This window comes from Camelus ferus, chromosome 8 (assembly GCF_009834535.1).
Source record: "Camelus ferus isolate YT-003-E chromosome 8, BCGSAC_Cfer_1.0, whole genome shotgun sequence".
Taxonomy (NCBI): Eukaryota; Metazoa; Chordata; class Mammalia; order Artiodactyla; family Camelidae; genus Camelus; species Camelus ferus.
Window position 1 is genome coordinate 21,073,109 of NC_045703.1, and position 15,586 is coordinate 21,088,694.

General features: G+C 34.6%; 1 protein-coding gene across 1 annotated transcript in view; it reads right to left on the bottom strand.

Annotated features, from left to right (window-relative positions):
- Positions 1-15,586, bottom strand: part of ME1 (malic enzyme 1) — a 170,037-nt gene that overhangs the window by 124,063 nt on the left and 30,388 nt on the right. The window contains exon 3 of the mRNA XM_032484526.1: positions 13,976-14,125. Within this exon, the coding sequence (XP_032340417.1) occupies positions 13,976-14,125 (150 nt within the window). The remainder of the gene's footprint in view (positions 1-13,975; positions 14,126-15,586) is intronic.

Sequence of the window (15,586 nt, forward strand, 5' to 3'; positions counted from 1 at the left end):
AGAAGACTCAACATTAGTCTGGGAGAATGTGATGGTTAATTTTATGTGCCACCCTGGCTAGGCATGGTACCCAGATAGTTCGTCAAACATTAGTCTAGATGTTTCTGTAAAGGTAATTTTTAGGTGAGATTAACATTTAAATTAGTAGACTTTGAACAAAGCAGATTACCTTCCATAATGTGGATGGGCCTCATTCGGTCAGTTGAAGACCTTACTAGAAAAGACTTAAAATGACCTCTGCCAAGGGAGAGGGAATTTTGCCCGCGGGATACTTTCGGAGTCAAACACAGCATCAGCTCCTCCCTGGGTGTCCAGCCTGGCGGGCTCCCCTACAGATTCTGGACTGGCCAGCCTCCACAATTGTGTGGGCCAAACCCTTAAAATAAATCTTTCTCTACACACGCATACATTATTGGTCCTCTTTTTCTGGAAAACCCTAACACAGAGGACTACAAGGTAGAAAAATGAATTCAAGTCCCAATGCTGGTATTTACAACCTACGTGATACTGAGTTTCCTTGGATGATTGTTTTCAACTATAAAATAAATAGATTTTAAAAACCAACAACTACCAAGTGTTAATGACTCCATCTCCATATACTGTGTATCAATCACTGTTTCCAAATAAGTGTGAACTGAAAATGTACATAAAAGCAATTTTAACTAAGCTCTTCTTTATTTACTCATTTTAAAACTAGTATGAGTATATCAATTAATTAAGCACAAATTAATAGATGTTCTGATAGTTAAAATCCAAAGTACTTTCCATGGTAGAAAATACTGGAAAAAATCCTAAGGTAACACTGAATCCATCAAACACATGGCATTTATTTGGCACACTGTCCATAAAAATTAACTTCTTCCATTAGGGAAATAATATACTTACACATTTTCAGCTTTTAAAATAAATTACCTCATTACATAATGAAAATGTTTTATTTCACAAAGCAGAACTGTTTTTGTAAAATGTGTAAAATGATACCTTCCAAATTATTATAAATGTCATTCATTCAGCCACCAGACAATTCTAATAAGACTAGAATTTATATTCATAAATGAACATTTTCTTTGCTTAGAAAGAAATGAAATTCAATCACTTTCATGACTTATTTTAAGTAGATAATGACTTAATTTGGAATTCTATCAAATATTTTATAAATTTTACTACAGTGAATATAATGTACTATAAAATATATAGTATGGAGCTAAAATTGACAACTTCAATTATAACTTTAAAGAGTTAAAATTTATACTATAAAATAACCTAGGTATAAAATATCCAACATGTTTAAAGGTTATAAAATAATTCTTAGACAACATTAAATACAGATTAAAACTGATGAAAACAGATCTTTGCATTTTCAGAAGCATACCTAAGAAGCATGTAGGAAATTTTGGAAAGAATAATGAAAACAAACTCTAACATGGCTATTTCCCCTCAACTACTGATTAGGGGAGGGGGGCATTGGTGGGTAGAAGCATTGCCTCAGGGGAGATTCTTCCTAATAATTCCTCCACTAACTAAAATTGTAACAAAGGCATAGAAAACACATAAAAATATACAACAGTTTAAAAGTATACATAGAAAAACAAATAGTCTGAAAAAAAACTACAAAAAATTTTAAAATTAGATCAGAAGAATGTAATTACCTCAAATGAGAAAATGCCAACATTAAACTTTTTATCCACTCAAACTGGAGAAATGAGGAAACCGAAACATTACAAGCAGGATACAGCTGTGCGGACTGACCTGTGCCTGTGTGTCTGTCTAGGGGAGGGAGTAGGAATTTTGATGAGATGAGTCATCACATCACTTGAAATCTGTTTAAAATCCATCTTATATGAAAACGTATTATTTTTAATAAACCCTGAGATGGTGATTTAAAGCTGTTACTAAAAACTTTCTGAATCAGAAAGCAGGGTTATTTGAAATGATGTGTGAGTTACTTGTAAGATGTTCCAAATATCTGACGCTATACACCTTGTACAGGCTGCTCTTTTAAAAATTCACAGAATTTTCTAGTTATAAGTGCACAATCACACCCAATGTGAGAATGTCACTCATAATGTGTATGACCAGTGATTATCCAAACCACACAAATGTTTCCAATGATGGAGAATAAGGAAAGTCTATCCCAAAGTCAGATAAACTATCAGAAAAGTTTCCTTTACATTGAAGTTAAGTCTACATCCCTGTAATAATTTCTATCTACTGATTTCAGTTCTACATTGTGAGGCGATTCTAGGCAGGTACACTCTTTTTTCACATGAAAATCTTCCAAATAACTCATGACTTAGTTAAACTTACTTCCCTTTCAAGTCTTTTCTTTTCATCTACACACTTCTATTTCCCCCAACTCTTTCTCATATAATAACTTTTCAAGAACTGTCACTGGTTTGGTCACTCTTCTCTGGAATCATCTCAGTTTGCCAATGACCTTTCAAAAATACAGCATCCAAAAATAAACACAATATTCCAGATGTGATCTAGGCTATGCAATGTAAAGGGCTATTTATTGCCTCCTTGTTAAAAGAATTCCTTACTTTTAGTGAAAACTGGAGTTTATAATCCTTCTAAAAATATGTAACAACACCCAAATTAATATATTTTCAGAAATACTACCTGAGATAAAACTTAGTAATTTTTTGTAATTTTCCATATGCTGTGTGTAAACTTAAGTCAAAACACCTGGGTGTACCACACAGATTACAGTAAAGTTATTTTTGGATCCTAAACTTAAATTTCCATTCAAGTTCTCCACACTTAAAAGTCTCTAGCTGTATACGGAGACTCGATGAACTGTTACTTTACACTTCTTAAGGGTCTTTTACAGTAAAAGTTTCAATGCCTTGCAAAAGAGATTTATACGTCTATGCATGCATTTAGACAATCCTTAGATCCTGATGGGAAAAAATAATGTTTGAATCATGCCTACATTTTTTCCATTCTCCAAATTTTTCCTAATTAAGGAAATACTTAGGAAAGAAGATAGTTTGGTATTTTAAACCACCTCTGGGCACGCTGAATTTCCAGTACTTAAGATACAGGCTACCCTACCTCAGTTCTATTCAGCACAAATTGCATATACACTCTCATAAATACGACATTTAGTCTGCTCAGAAAAAAAATAGTTAATGTGAACTAATTAGTAGTTCAAGAAATCACCATCATCTAAATCTCCATTATAATGAAAATCCACTTTTTGCAAATAATTATCTCTAAAATAATCAACTGAGGTAATAAGAGACCCGACCTAGCCGAGATATTTTATCTAACTTGTCTCATAGTATCTTTGAAAAAAAATTATACCATGTAGTGCTGCTTCTCATACTTTAAAACAGGGTAGATGTATTAGGCCTATTTCAAAGGAAATGAAACAAATGAAGGAAAGAATATTTTTGAATAAGCATAAGTCAAAAATCAAAGGCTTATTACTGTAGGCAAAGGGTAAAAGGCTTATTAATAACTGACATTCAAATGATCACTTTTCTAGACACATTTAAAAAATTAGCTGCTCCCTTAAATATCAACCATCTGAATTTCTAGAGATTCTAATATAATGAAAATGTAGAAACAGAAAATTCTAACACAATAAAAAATGAAAATTACAAACTGAACCAGGGCTGTAAGCCAAAAACATTCTCTGGTTTTCAAAAGTCTCCTAAATATTTCTAAAGATTCTAAAGTGGCTTAACCGAAGAAAGCCAAGTCCAATCAAGAACAGTCCTGGTCCACTTGGGCAGATCTGTATCCAAGACCACTTAGAGGTGTGGACCCTTTGCTAACCCCTTCCCAGAAACTTCCACAGCTCTGAGAGTGACATGACCTAGGAGGGCGAGAGATGTCTGTTAACCTCTGGGCACTGAACCACCTGATAGTTTACATCACAATGGATCACGACGGATAACTAGATAAAACTATTAAAAATACCACAGCCTTGTGGGGTTAAACATTTAATTTCCGCTTTTAAAACTGCCTGAGAAACCATATAACCCTATTTCTTTTCCATAAGCAACTTACACTCTCCTTATGTATAACTGATTAATGAGTTATTAAAGTACTTACAGCTTGATAAAGTAAAATTGCCATCATAAACCTACATAGCACATCATAAAAATTGATTATGTTTAAGAAAACTGGGTAGATTTAAAATGAGAACGTTTATGAAACGATACAATATGAAAGTGTTCATTCTATTAACAATTAATTTGATAGTTATAAGCTGCAGCATATAATGAGAGCATTCTTGGGTTAAAAAAGTATTAGCTTTGGGAAGGCTTCTTTTTATATTTATTCCTTTGAAGCTTCTTTTCTTACTGCTATTTCACAAACCAAATATCAATTAAAACGGACACCCTCACCCTATAAGACTACATAATTTGCTGAACTTTTGGCCTATCAGCAGAAACTACATGTTTCCGTTATGAGTAAACAAACTCCATTTATAGTCACAGTCTAACTGCGGTCATGGTTATGACTGTTTCTGTATTACTAGGTATACATCCTCATATGAAATTATACATGAGGTTAAAAAAGAAAGCTTACTCTTCACAATTCAAATAACAAATGCTGTACTTCAAATTCTTTTTTGGAATTCCAAAGGAAATAGGTATACAAATGAACAATAAATATAGAAAAATTATTTCAGGTTTTTGTTTTGGTTCATCTTAGTATTTCCTTTTAAGCATTTCTCTAAGAATTTTCTAGGAAAAAATAAACTAAAAAAAAAGAAAATATCTTATTGATTGCTTTCTTTGACAATTAGCTTGCTAATAATCTTAGTCAATGTCAAAATTCAAAATAGGTACCATTTATGTAGTGTATATAATGTGTGAGTTAAAATACTAGGATCTTTAAAAATATTATCTACAAAGTTCCACGTCCATACATTTAACTGCCTATTAGACACCACTCCCCAACTTTGGACGTCCGAGAGACATTTAAAACTCAGCATGTCCTGAAAAGAACTATCCATCTCTCTTACAAACACATTCTATTCTGTTGAAGCTCGGTGAGTAACACCATCATCCATTTTCAAGAAATCCAGAAGCTATAATAAAACTAGCTGTAATAACCACTCCTCGGGAAAAGCTACCTTGTGCCCAGATTATGGTAGGTATATTATCTATATTGAATCTAATCTTGCCATTCAAAACACCTTGCAAAACAGGTGTTATTCTGAGAAATCTTACAGTAAAGAATCTGTTTAATTTTAGTTAATTCAGGTTTTCTCCAATTAATTTGAGCACTGAATGCTTTTTTCACCTAATTTTTGGCAAACCAATTGGTATCAGTAGGATCAAACTTTGGAAACACTTTTTTTAAAAACTATCACCGACAAACTGTTGTATTAGCTCCTCTTTTTGCCAAAATAACTATCAGTGATGTACTGCATAAAGATGAGTAGTTGAAAGGAGTATATGTGTTTAAACTTGTCTATATTTCACCAAAGTTTTACTTCTTCACTGCTTGATTCCTTGGAATGAAGCTAATTTCTTTCAGATTTATTATATACGAGAATTTACCTATTAGAACAATATGCTTAAAACAGTAGGAGAAATAAAGAACATATCAATACTTCAAATTTTTCTTTGTGAGTGAATGAACAGAGTAATATTAAGTTACTATCTCTACTAGGTAGCAAACAACACACATTAATCCAGCACCAACCAGACATGAAGCTTAAACAGCATGGGAAATACAGGAATAAATCTTTAGATGTGTGCAATCTAGTTGGGACTAAATGAAAGTAAAATGCCAACAAAAGAAACCAAGAGGGGTTAAAAAAAAAAAAAAAAAGAACCTGTAGATAGAACAGATTGTTGGCTGCCAGAGGTGGGGGGTTTGGGGAATGGGAGAAGTGGATGAAGAAGGTCAAAAGTTACAAACTTCCAGTTATAAAATAAGTCATGGGATGTAATAAACAGCATGGTGACTGTAGTTAATAATAGTATTATTAACTATAAAGCATCACTATATACAATACTATGTGATAACAGTATGACATATTTGAAAGTTGCTAAGAGTAGATTTTAATAGTTCTCATCACAAGAAAAAATTTTTGTAACTATGCATGGTGACCGATGCTAACTAGACTTATTGTGGTGATCATTTCACAGTACATACAAGTAGCGAATCATTAGGCTATATACCCAGAACTAATATGTTATATGTCAAGTATACCTCAATTTAAAAACTGAAATAAATTGAATTTAAAAAGAAAAGAGACCAAGAGTACTTGGATAGAACATTTGAAATATTCAAAGTAGGAACATGATTAACTGCCAAAGGCATAGTAAAATGATATGTAGCCCAATAAGAACTCATAGGAGAGGGAGATGATTCTTGGAAAAAAATGCAGTGTAAAATACAGCAGTTAGAAATATTTCCAAAGAAATTACCTAAATCTGCTTTAGCTGTTCTTTACATATGTCTGCAGTATCAATTTGCACAAAACTTTTCTTAAAGAAAGTTTCACAGAACACAAGTAATTTAAGTAACACAGTAGGATCAGCATTGAGCAAAAACATAAAGAACTGTCTTCAGCTTCCCAAAATCACAACTCTGTCTACAAATTGGCCACAGTTAGATGTGTTGACATATACCCTACCAAATCCTGAAAATTCTGCAAGAACTGAATGTTACGGGAATAAGATAATCTAAGCAAACTCAACAACATTCTTAAAAATCATTATCCATGACATCTTGAAAAACTCACACAAAGTACTATGCCAAAGAGAAAAGAAATTCCACACAAACCCCACAAATGAATATTCCAGCATCATACCTTAAGAATGTTAGAAGTAGAGTTATTCATATAAGAATTCATTTTTGGACACCGAGCCAGATTTTAATGCCATACTCAAAATGAAAAATAACTATCTAGCCACAGAAAAGTATCATGCCATTAAGATAAATTAAGAAGTATAAGATCAAAAGATATGTCTGTTTGCAACTGTATTAAGCTCAGTACTTGTACTATTAACCCTTAACTTTCACTAATTATGTTCCTAATTGCTACCACCAAGCCCACAAAGTAAATATAATAAGAGGTGTAATCCTCCTGTTTAGTTTCTAAACGTCTTAGAATATGTACTGTTGCAGCAGGGAGGACTGAAGAGACATCTGTAAATTTTGGCTTAAAAAAAACTGCTATATGTTAACTGATGCCTGAAAGACCCATCGTTATTCAAATACAATCACAACTTCCTTTCTAAATACAGTATCTAAATACATGCCACATAACACATTTTCAGACAGGTTTCTTTCTTTTTTTTTTTTAAATACTCATGGAAGAAGCTGTGAGAATTATTCTACTAAAGAATTAAGGAGGGTGGGATCAAAATGGTGGAGTAGGATGACCCTGAACTCACCCCCTGCCATGGACTCACACCAAAATCACAACTACTTAAGAGCAGCTATTCACAAGAACAACCTAGAAACTAGCAGAAAAGACTTTCCATAACTAAAGATAGACAAAGAAGGAGCCACAATGAGATGGGTAGAAGACATAAGTCTACTTGGGACCCACATGCCCAAGCTGGTGACCCACAAACAGGAGGGCTACCACAGCTGCAGAGGTCGTCCCGGAGGAGTGAGAGATCTGAGCACCACACTGTGCTCTGCAGCCTGGGGATCCTGCACCAGGAAGATGAGGCCCCACAGCATCTGGCTTGGAAACCAGCGGGCTTTACATTTGGGAGAGCAGGAGCAATATTAGAAACAGAGACTCTTCTCTTGAAGGAGAATCACAAACTCATAAGCTGAGTCCCAGCATAGAGGCAGCAATCTGAAAGGCGCCTAGGTGAAACCCACTTGTTGATATTGGAGAGCGTTCCAGAGAGGCAGGTGACAGCTGGGAATCCCCGTGTGGTTGGAGATGCTGGCAACAGTCATTTTGGGGATCTCACTGTACTGTGTTGATACAGGTGCTGGCAAGCACCATCTTGGAATTCTCCCTCAAGCCTATGAACTCCAGGGACCTGCCCCACCCACCAGTGCACCCACAGAAACCACACAGGGCAGGGCCTTGCAGTCAGCTGGGCCAAGGGCCAGCCCCACGTACCAGCATGCCCACAGTAGTCAGCCCCACCACAACAAAAGGGCACACACAGCCCACACAGGGGGCACCATACAGCTCTGGTGATCAGAAGGGAGTGCGCTGCTGGGCCCCATAGTATGTCTCCTACATAAGACCACTTCTCCAGGATTAGGAGGCATAGCAGACCTACCTAATACACAGAAATAAACAACGAATTAGGCAAAATAAGGAGACAGAGGAATATGTTCCAACTGTAAGAACAAGACAAAACCTCAGAAAAAGAACTAAATGAAACAAAGATAAGCAATAAATCTACAAAAGAGTTCAAAGTAATGATCACAAAGATGCTCACCAACTCAGGAGAAGAATGGATGAACACAGTGAGAATTTCAACAAAGAGTTAAAAAATATAAAAATGAACCAATCAGAGCTGAAGAATACAACAGAACAAAAGATACACTATGAGGATTACAGTAGATTAGATGATACATAAGAATGAAACAGCAATCTGGAAGACAGACAGAATGAAAATCACCCAATATATTTGCAAATGATATATCCAATAATGGATTAATATCTGAAATATATTAAAAACTCATGCAACTCAATATCAAAAAAACAAACAATCCAATTAAAAACTGGGCAAAGGATCTCAATAGACATTTTTCCAAAGAAGACATACAGATGGCAACAGGCACATGAAAAGATGCTCAACATCACTAATCATCAGAGAAATACAAATCAAAACCACAATGATCATATGGTAAGTCTATTTTAGTTTTTTGAGGAATCTCTGTACTGTTTTCCATAATGGCTATACCAAACTACATTCCCACCAACAGTGTAGAAGGGTTCCCTTTTCTCCATACCCTCTCCAGCATTTACCATTTGTGGACTTCTTAATGATGGTCATTCTGACTGGCTTGAGGTGATACCTCAGCAATCCTACTCCTGGGCATATATCCAGAGGGAACTTTAATTTGAAAAGATACACACACCCCAGTGTTCACAGCAGCACTATTTACAGTAGCCAAGACATGGAAACACTAAATGCCCACTGACAGATGACTTGATAAAGGAGTTGTGGTATATTTATACAATGGAATACTACTCGGTCATAAAAAAATAATAATAAAATAATGCCATTTGTAGCAACATGGACTCACACCAAAATCTTTGGTGTGACTTTGGAGATCGTCATTCCAAGTGAAGTAAGTCAGAAAGAGAAAAAAGTATCATATGATATCACTTTTATGTGGAATCTTAAAAAAAAAGACAAACGAATTTATTTACAAAACAGAAATAGACTCACAGACATAGTTACAGGTTACAGGGTGGGGAGGGGTGGGAAGAGATAAATTGGGAGTTCAAGATTTGCAGATACTAAGTACTATATATAAAATAAACAACAAGTTTATACTGCATAGCACAAGGAACTATATTCAATATCTTGTAGGAACCTATAATGAAAATGAATATATGTATGTATATGTATGTATGACTAAACTATTGTGCTGTGCACCAGAAATTGACACAACATTGTAAGCTGACTATACTTCATTTAAAAAAAACCACAATGAGATACCACCTCATCTATAGGAATGGTTATCATCAAAAAGAAAACAAACAACAAGTGTTGAGGAGGATATGGAGAAAAGGGAACCCTCATGCACTGTTGGTAGGAATGTAAATTGTGCAGTCACCATGAAAAACAGTATGGAAGTTCCTCAAAAAATTAAAAATAGAACTACCATACAATCCAGCAACTTCACTTCCAGATATATACCTGAAGAAAACAAAAAGACTAATTCAAAAAGATATATGCACTCCTATGTTCACCGCAGCATTATTTACAACAGCCAAGATATGGAAGCAACCCAAGTGTCCACTGATAGATGATGGGTAAAGAAAATGTGATATGTGTATATATATGAATATATACACATATATGTATATATGTATATAAATATATATACATATATACAATAGGTTATCACTCATAAAAAGGGATGAAATCTTGCCATTTGGAACAACACGGATGGATCTAGGGTATTATGCTAAGTGAGTAAGTCAGAGATAGACAAATACCATATGATCTCATTTATATCTGGAATCTGAAAAACCAAATGAAAACAGACTCATAGATACAGAAAATAAACAGGTGGTTATTAGAGGTGAGCGAGGCAGGAGGCTGGGCAAAATAGGTGAAGGGAATTAAGAGATACAACCTTCCAGTCATAAAATAAATAAGTCCCAGGGACGTAATATACAGCATAAGAGAAATGATCAATAATATTGCAATAACTTTTATACGGGGACAGATGGTTACTAGACTTATTGTGGTGATCACTTTATAATATATTTAAATGTCAAATTACTCTCTTCTTGACCTGAAAATAACACAACACTGTACAATAAAAACAACTAAACGTCTATCGACAGATGACTGGATAAAGAAGCTATGGTATTTATGGCTGAATAGTATTCCATTGTATAAGTATACCACATCTTCTGTATCCAGTCATCTGTTGATGGACATTTAGGCTGTTTCCATGTCTTGGCTATCGTAAATAGTGCTGCTATGAACACTGGGGTGCAGGTGTCATTCTGAAGTAGGGCTCCTTCTAGATATATGCCCAGGAGCAGGATTCCTGGGTCATATGGTAAGTCTATTCCTAGTCTTTTGAGGAATCTCCATACTGTTTTCCACAGTGGCTGTACCAAACTGAATTCCCACCATCAGTATGACAACATAACACCATCTGCAGCAACGTGGATGCTCCTGGAGAATGTCATTCTAAGTGAAGTTAGCCAGAAAGAGAAAAATACCATATGAGATTGCTCATATGTGGAATCTAAAAAACAAAACAAAAAAACAAAAACAAATACAAAACAGAAACAGACTCATAGACACAGAATTCAAACTTGCGGTTGCCAAGGGGGCGTGAGGTGGGAAGGGATAGACTGGGATTTCAAAATGTAGAATAGATAAACAAGATTATACTGTATAGCACAGGGAAATATATACAAGATTTTGTGGTAGCTCATAGCGAAAAAAGAAATGTGACAATGAATGTGTATGTTCATGTGTAACTGAAAAATTGTACTCTACACTGGAATTTGACACAACATTGTAAAATGATTATAAATCAATAAAAAAAAGTTAAAAAAAAAAAGGTGGCCAATTTGAAAAAAAAAAGAAGCTATGGTATATTTATACAATGGAATACTACTCAGTCAGAAAAAAAGAATAAAATAATGCCACTTGTAGCAACATAGATGGACCTGAGATTGTCATCCTAAGTGAAACAAGCCAGAAAGAGAAAGAAAAATACTATATGATATCACTTATATGTGGAATCTAAAAAAAAAAAAGACAAATGAACTTATTTATAAAATAGAAACAGACTCACAGACATTGAAAACAAACTTGTGGTTACCGGCGGGGAATGGTGTGGGAAGGGATGAACTGGGAGTTCACTGCAGATACTAACTAATATAAATAAAATAGATAAATAACAAATTTATTCTGTATAGTACAGGGAACTATACTCAATATCTTGTAATAACTTATGGTGAAGAATATAAAAACGAATATACATATGTTCATGTACGATGGAAGCATTATGCTGTACACCAGAAATTGACACAACACTACAAACTGACTATATGTCAATAAAAGATATATATATAAAAAAATGTGGATAAAGGATGTTGGGCTGTAGTATTATTCCCACGTTACAGGGGAGGGAGCTGAAGCACAGAAAGGTTAACTAATTTATTCGAGACTAAAACAAGTGGCAAAACCAGTAAGTGAAAGCAGGCAATCTACTCATACTTCTCACTACTGCTCCAGGAAGCCTCCAATTCAACAGGAACTCCTCGAGACTTGATCCAGAAACTGAACTCTTACCCTAATTCATTGTTTTCCTCCTAATCTGAGCCACCATTCTCACTAACTGGGCTTCCTATAATAGCCTGCTAACCAGGTTACCCGATTCTTCTACCCATTTAACTAACAATAAAAGCCAATGTTCTTTAAAATAGCCCACAGGAAACTATAGGTTCTGCATCCTCCCTTTTACCGTCCATCTGTGACCTCACCGACAACCCTCCCCTCTCCCACTCCACTCCAGCTACCCTGTCTCTGTGCCCCTCCTGGTCTCCAGGCGTGTTCCCGCTGCGGGCCTTGGCAGTGACTATTCCTCCTGCCTGGTACATTTCCCCTTGAATGTACATGACTCCCCTTCTCATTCCTCCAATGACATCTTCCAATGATACTTACAATGTCCACTCCATTTAAAATTGCTACTGCCCCTCCCACAAAGCAAGTGGCACTCCGTATGCCCCTTTTCTTGCTCTGTTCTTTCTTTCTTCATAATACTTGTTACCTTCCAACATTCTAGACAACTTACTTATTTTTTATTCACCTGCCTGTCTCTTCTGCTCCTGAATTTATATATATACCATGTATCTTATGGCCTTAGAAAACCATCTAGTACATAGTAGGTGTTCAAAAAGTAATTGTTGATATTGAGATTTCTACGTAAACTTCAACCCAAATACTTGGAGCTAAGTTCTTGTACATTTCTTACAGCTGTTAGCATTTCTCAGTATCTCATAGAAAAGTTAGAATTTCAATAAATATACTTAAATTACATTTTAAAACAGCTAAGTTTTATACACTAATGCTTTTATTAAGAGTCTCTGTTTATGTAGAAATACGTTTTATAGACATGGACAGATGTTAATGTCACTCAGAGAAACAGGTAAAAAATAATTTAAATAGTATAATCCTTTCTATAAGGAAAACAGTATGTATTTGTATGTATCAGGTTTTTTGGCATGATGACATTAGGCATTTTTAAAATATTTCTTCCTACTACGTATATTCATATTTCCTCATTTTTTCAGTAATGAATATGTATAATTTGTATGATTAAAAATGAATATACTTATAATACCCAAAACAGAATTATTCATCACAATATAATTACTAGCTAAATTCTAACTCTTACTTCTCTAGGAAAAAAATTCATTCATTGTTAACATATAAATTATTTATAATTGTATAAATATATAAATGCAACATAGATCTGTGCTATTAATGTAATTTAACCAACCATCTACAAATATTTATCTAATTCTTCTCTTTATACAAGGGATAATGTGGCTAATATCGTTATACAAAAGGTACTGTGGCAAAGTGTGCTAAATATTATCACTACAGCAATGTATCTTCGTGAAACCTACATATTCAATCTAACTTTCAGACATTACCTCTGAAATACCCCTTTCAATGACAGCACTTTCAATAAGCTTTTATATTTGTGGTATAAACTAATAAACATTCTTTTTTATCTTTACATACAAAACCGTAAGTAGCACAAATATGTTCAACTTGAGCTTTTGCTGTTGCTGAAAAGCATTAGTATTTATTTACTTCAATTGTTCCTTGTTCTAAAAGTATTTAAAGTAATACAATAAATAAAGGTAGAGTTTTAGAAAATTGTATTAAAGTTATAAAATGTATTAAAGTAATAAAATGAAAAAAGTAAAGCTATGAATTAGAAAAACTGTATATTTCACATCTCTTCAAAGGTGATCATAATTTCACTTAAAAGAAAACAAAAGAGCCAGTGTTAATGCCAACACTGAATTTAGGAAATTATGACCTATTACCAAAAAAAGTTCATTTAATGTCTGTAAAAGGAAACCTAAATTGGTTTATAAAAAAATATCTTCCCATGATCTTAAATCAAGAAAATACTGTTTTTTAATGTTATATATATTTTTATACTTAATATTCTTTTAAATGAAGTTTGATTTAGATTTTTCCAAACTTCAGTTCCACTCGATAATTTTTAAATTACAAAACTCTTGCAAAGAAATAAATAAAGACACAAGTTGTATTTAAAATAAAAGTTTACATACCTTGGCTTCCGAAAGGCTAAGCTGTATTGCTGACATGCCAGACCCACCGTGGGGGTATAGACAATAGGCATGAATTTCTCGATGTCAGACAGTAGCACTCTATAAAAGAGCTTCTCATTTCTATCTTGAAGATCCATTAAGAGAAGATACCTGTGGAAATTGTCTATAATTAGATCTATATCCCAACAAAGTCATAAAACAGCTGTTTAGATTTCTAACTAAACATTTTTGAACAAAGTATTCAATGTTTTTTAGGTCACACAGAAAAAATCTGATGGAAAAAGACTTTAGAAATGTTCCTAGTAATCTCAAAGGATGAAGAACCCTAAAACCTGAACTAGTGTCATCCAAACATTAAAATCAGTGCTGAAACAGCAGTTCTGTTTAATATTTGGAAAGACTTTATCCCTATTTTAAAATGAAAGACAAATGAAAATATCATTATAAATATAGTTTAAACATTAACTAAGTAAATAGAAAGACCACTCTTTAACTTGCAGTACTGAATAGTCACGGGAAATGACAAGCAGAAAATGTGAATGTAGCACTGACCCTGAAAATTCCTAAGTTCAAGGGACTTTTCTTGTTTATACCAAATGGTCTTTTTCTTTCTAGAGGCATTTCTGACCCAGAATTATCTTTCTAAATATCAACCTTATCGTGTTACCTGTAACCTTCAATCAGTTATAGAATAAAACTCAAGCTGCTTGGTACAACTTAAAAGAATTTTGCAACATTATCCTTAATAGTCTTACCAGCCTTTTTGGATTGATTCTCCTTCCCTGGAATACTTGAAAACACACAGAATTTGAAGTCAGAGATACAAGGACTCTAATGCTTGGCAAATAGACAAGTTATTCCAAACCAAAAAAGTAACATTTGGGAAGAAGATGATGACTTTTAGACATGCTAAAATTGATTCAGCAATGTGGAAGTCATCATTGCTTAATCAGTGATCAATTCTCAGACCTTATCTTACTTTATTTATTGGAATATTTGACGCCAATGGCATTCTCTAGGGCTGGACACACTTTCTCTATCTGCCTTCCAGGCCCCTGTATTTTCTTGGGTTTCCTATTTCACTGATCATTCTTTCTCTGTTTCTTTGCTGTTTTCTCCTCTTCGCTGGAAGCTCTCTAATAGCCATCTCTAATCTATTAGGAGATTATGCCAGATTTGCTAAAAGATAGTCCAAATCTAAACATCTTCATTGCTACCACCCTGGATCTAAACCACCATCATCTCTTGCCTGGATTCCTGTGAGAGTCTTAATACTCTCCCTTCTTACATTCCATTCTCCAGTTTGCACTTGTCTTCTGGAAATACAGCTCAGAACATGCTGACCTTCTGTTCAAAATCTTGAATGGCGCCCCCTTTCAGAGTAACAGCAGAAGTCCTTCAGTGGCCTTCCTAATCTGTCTTTACATGATCTGTCCTCCACGACCTCACTAACTTCCTCTCCTAACCTCCCTTCCTCACCTCGCTCACTCTGCTCCAGACAGGTCTCCCTGCTGGTCCTTGAACACAGCAGCACAAGAACACTGTTCCTCAGATTTCGTCATGGCTAACCACCCCACTACCTTTTATTACTTGCTCATAACTCACCTTCTC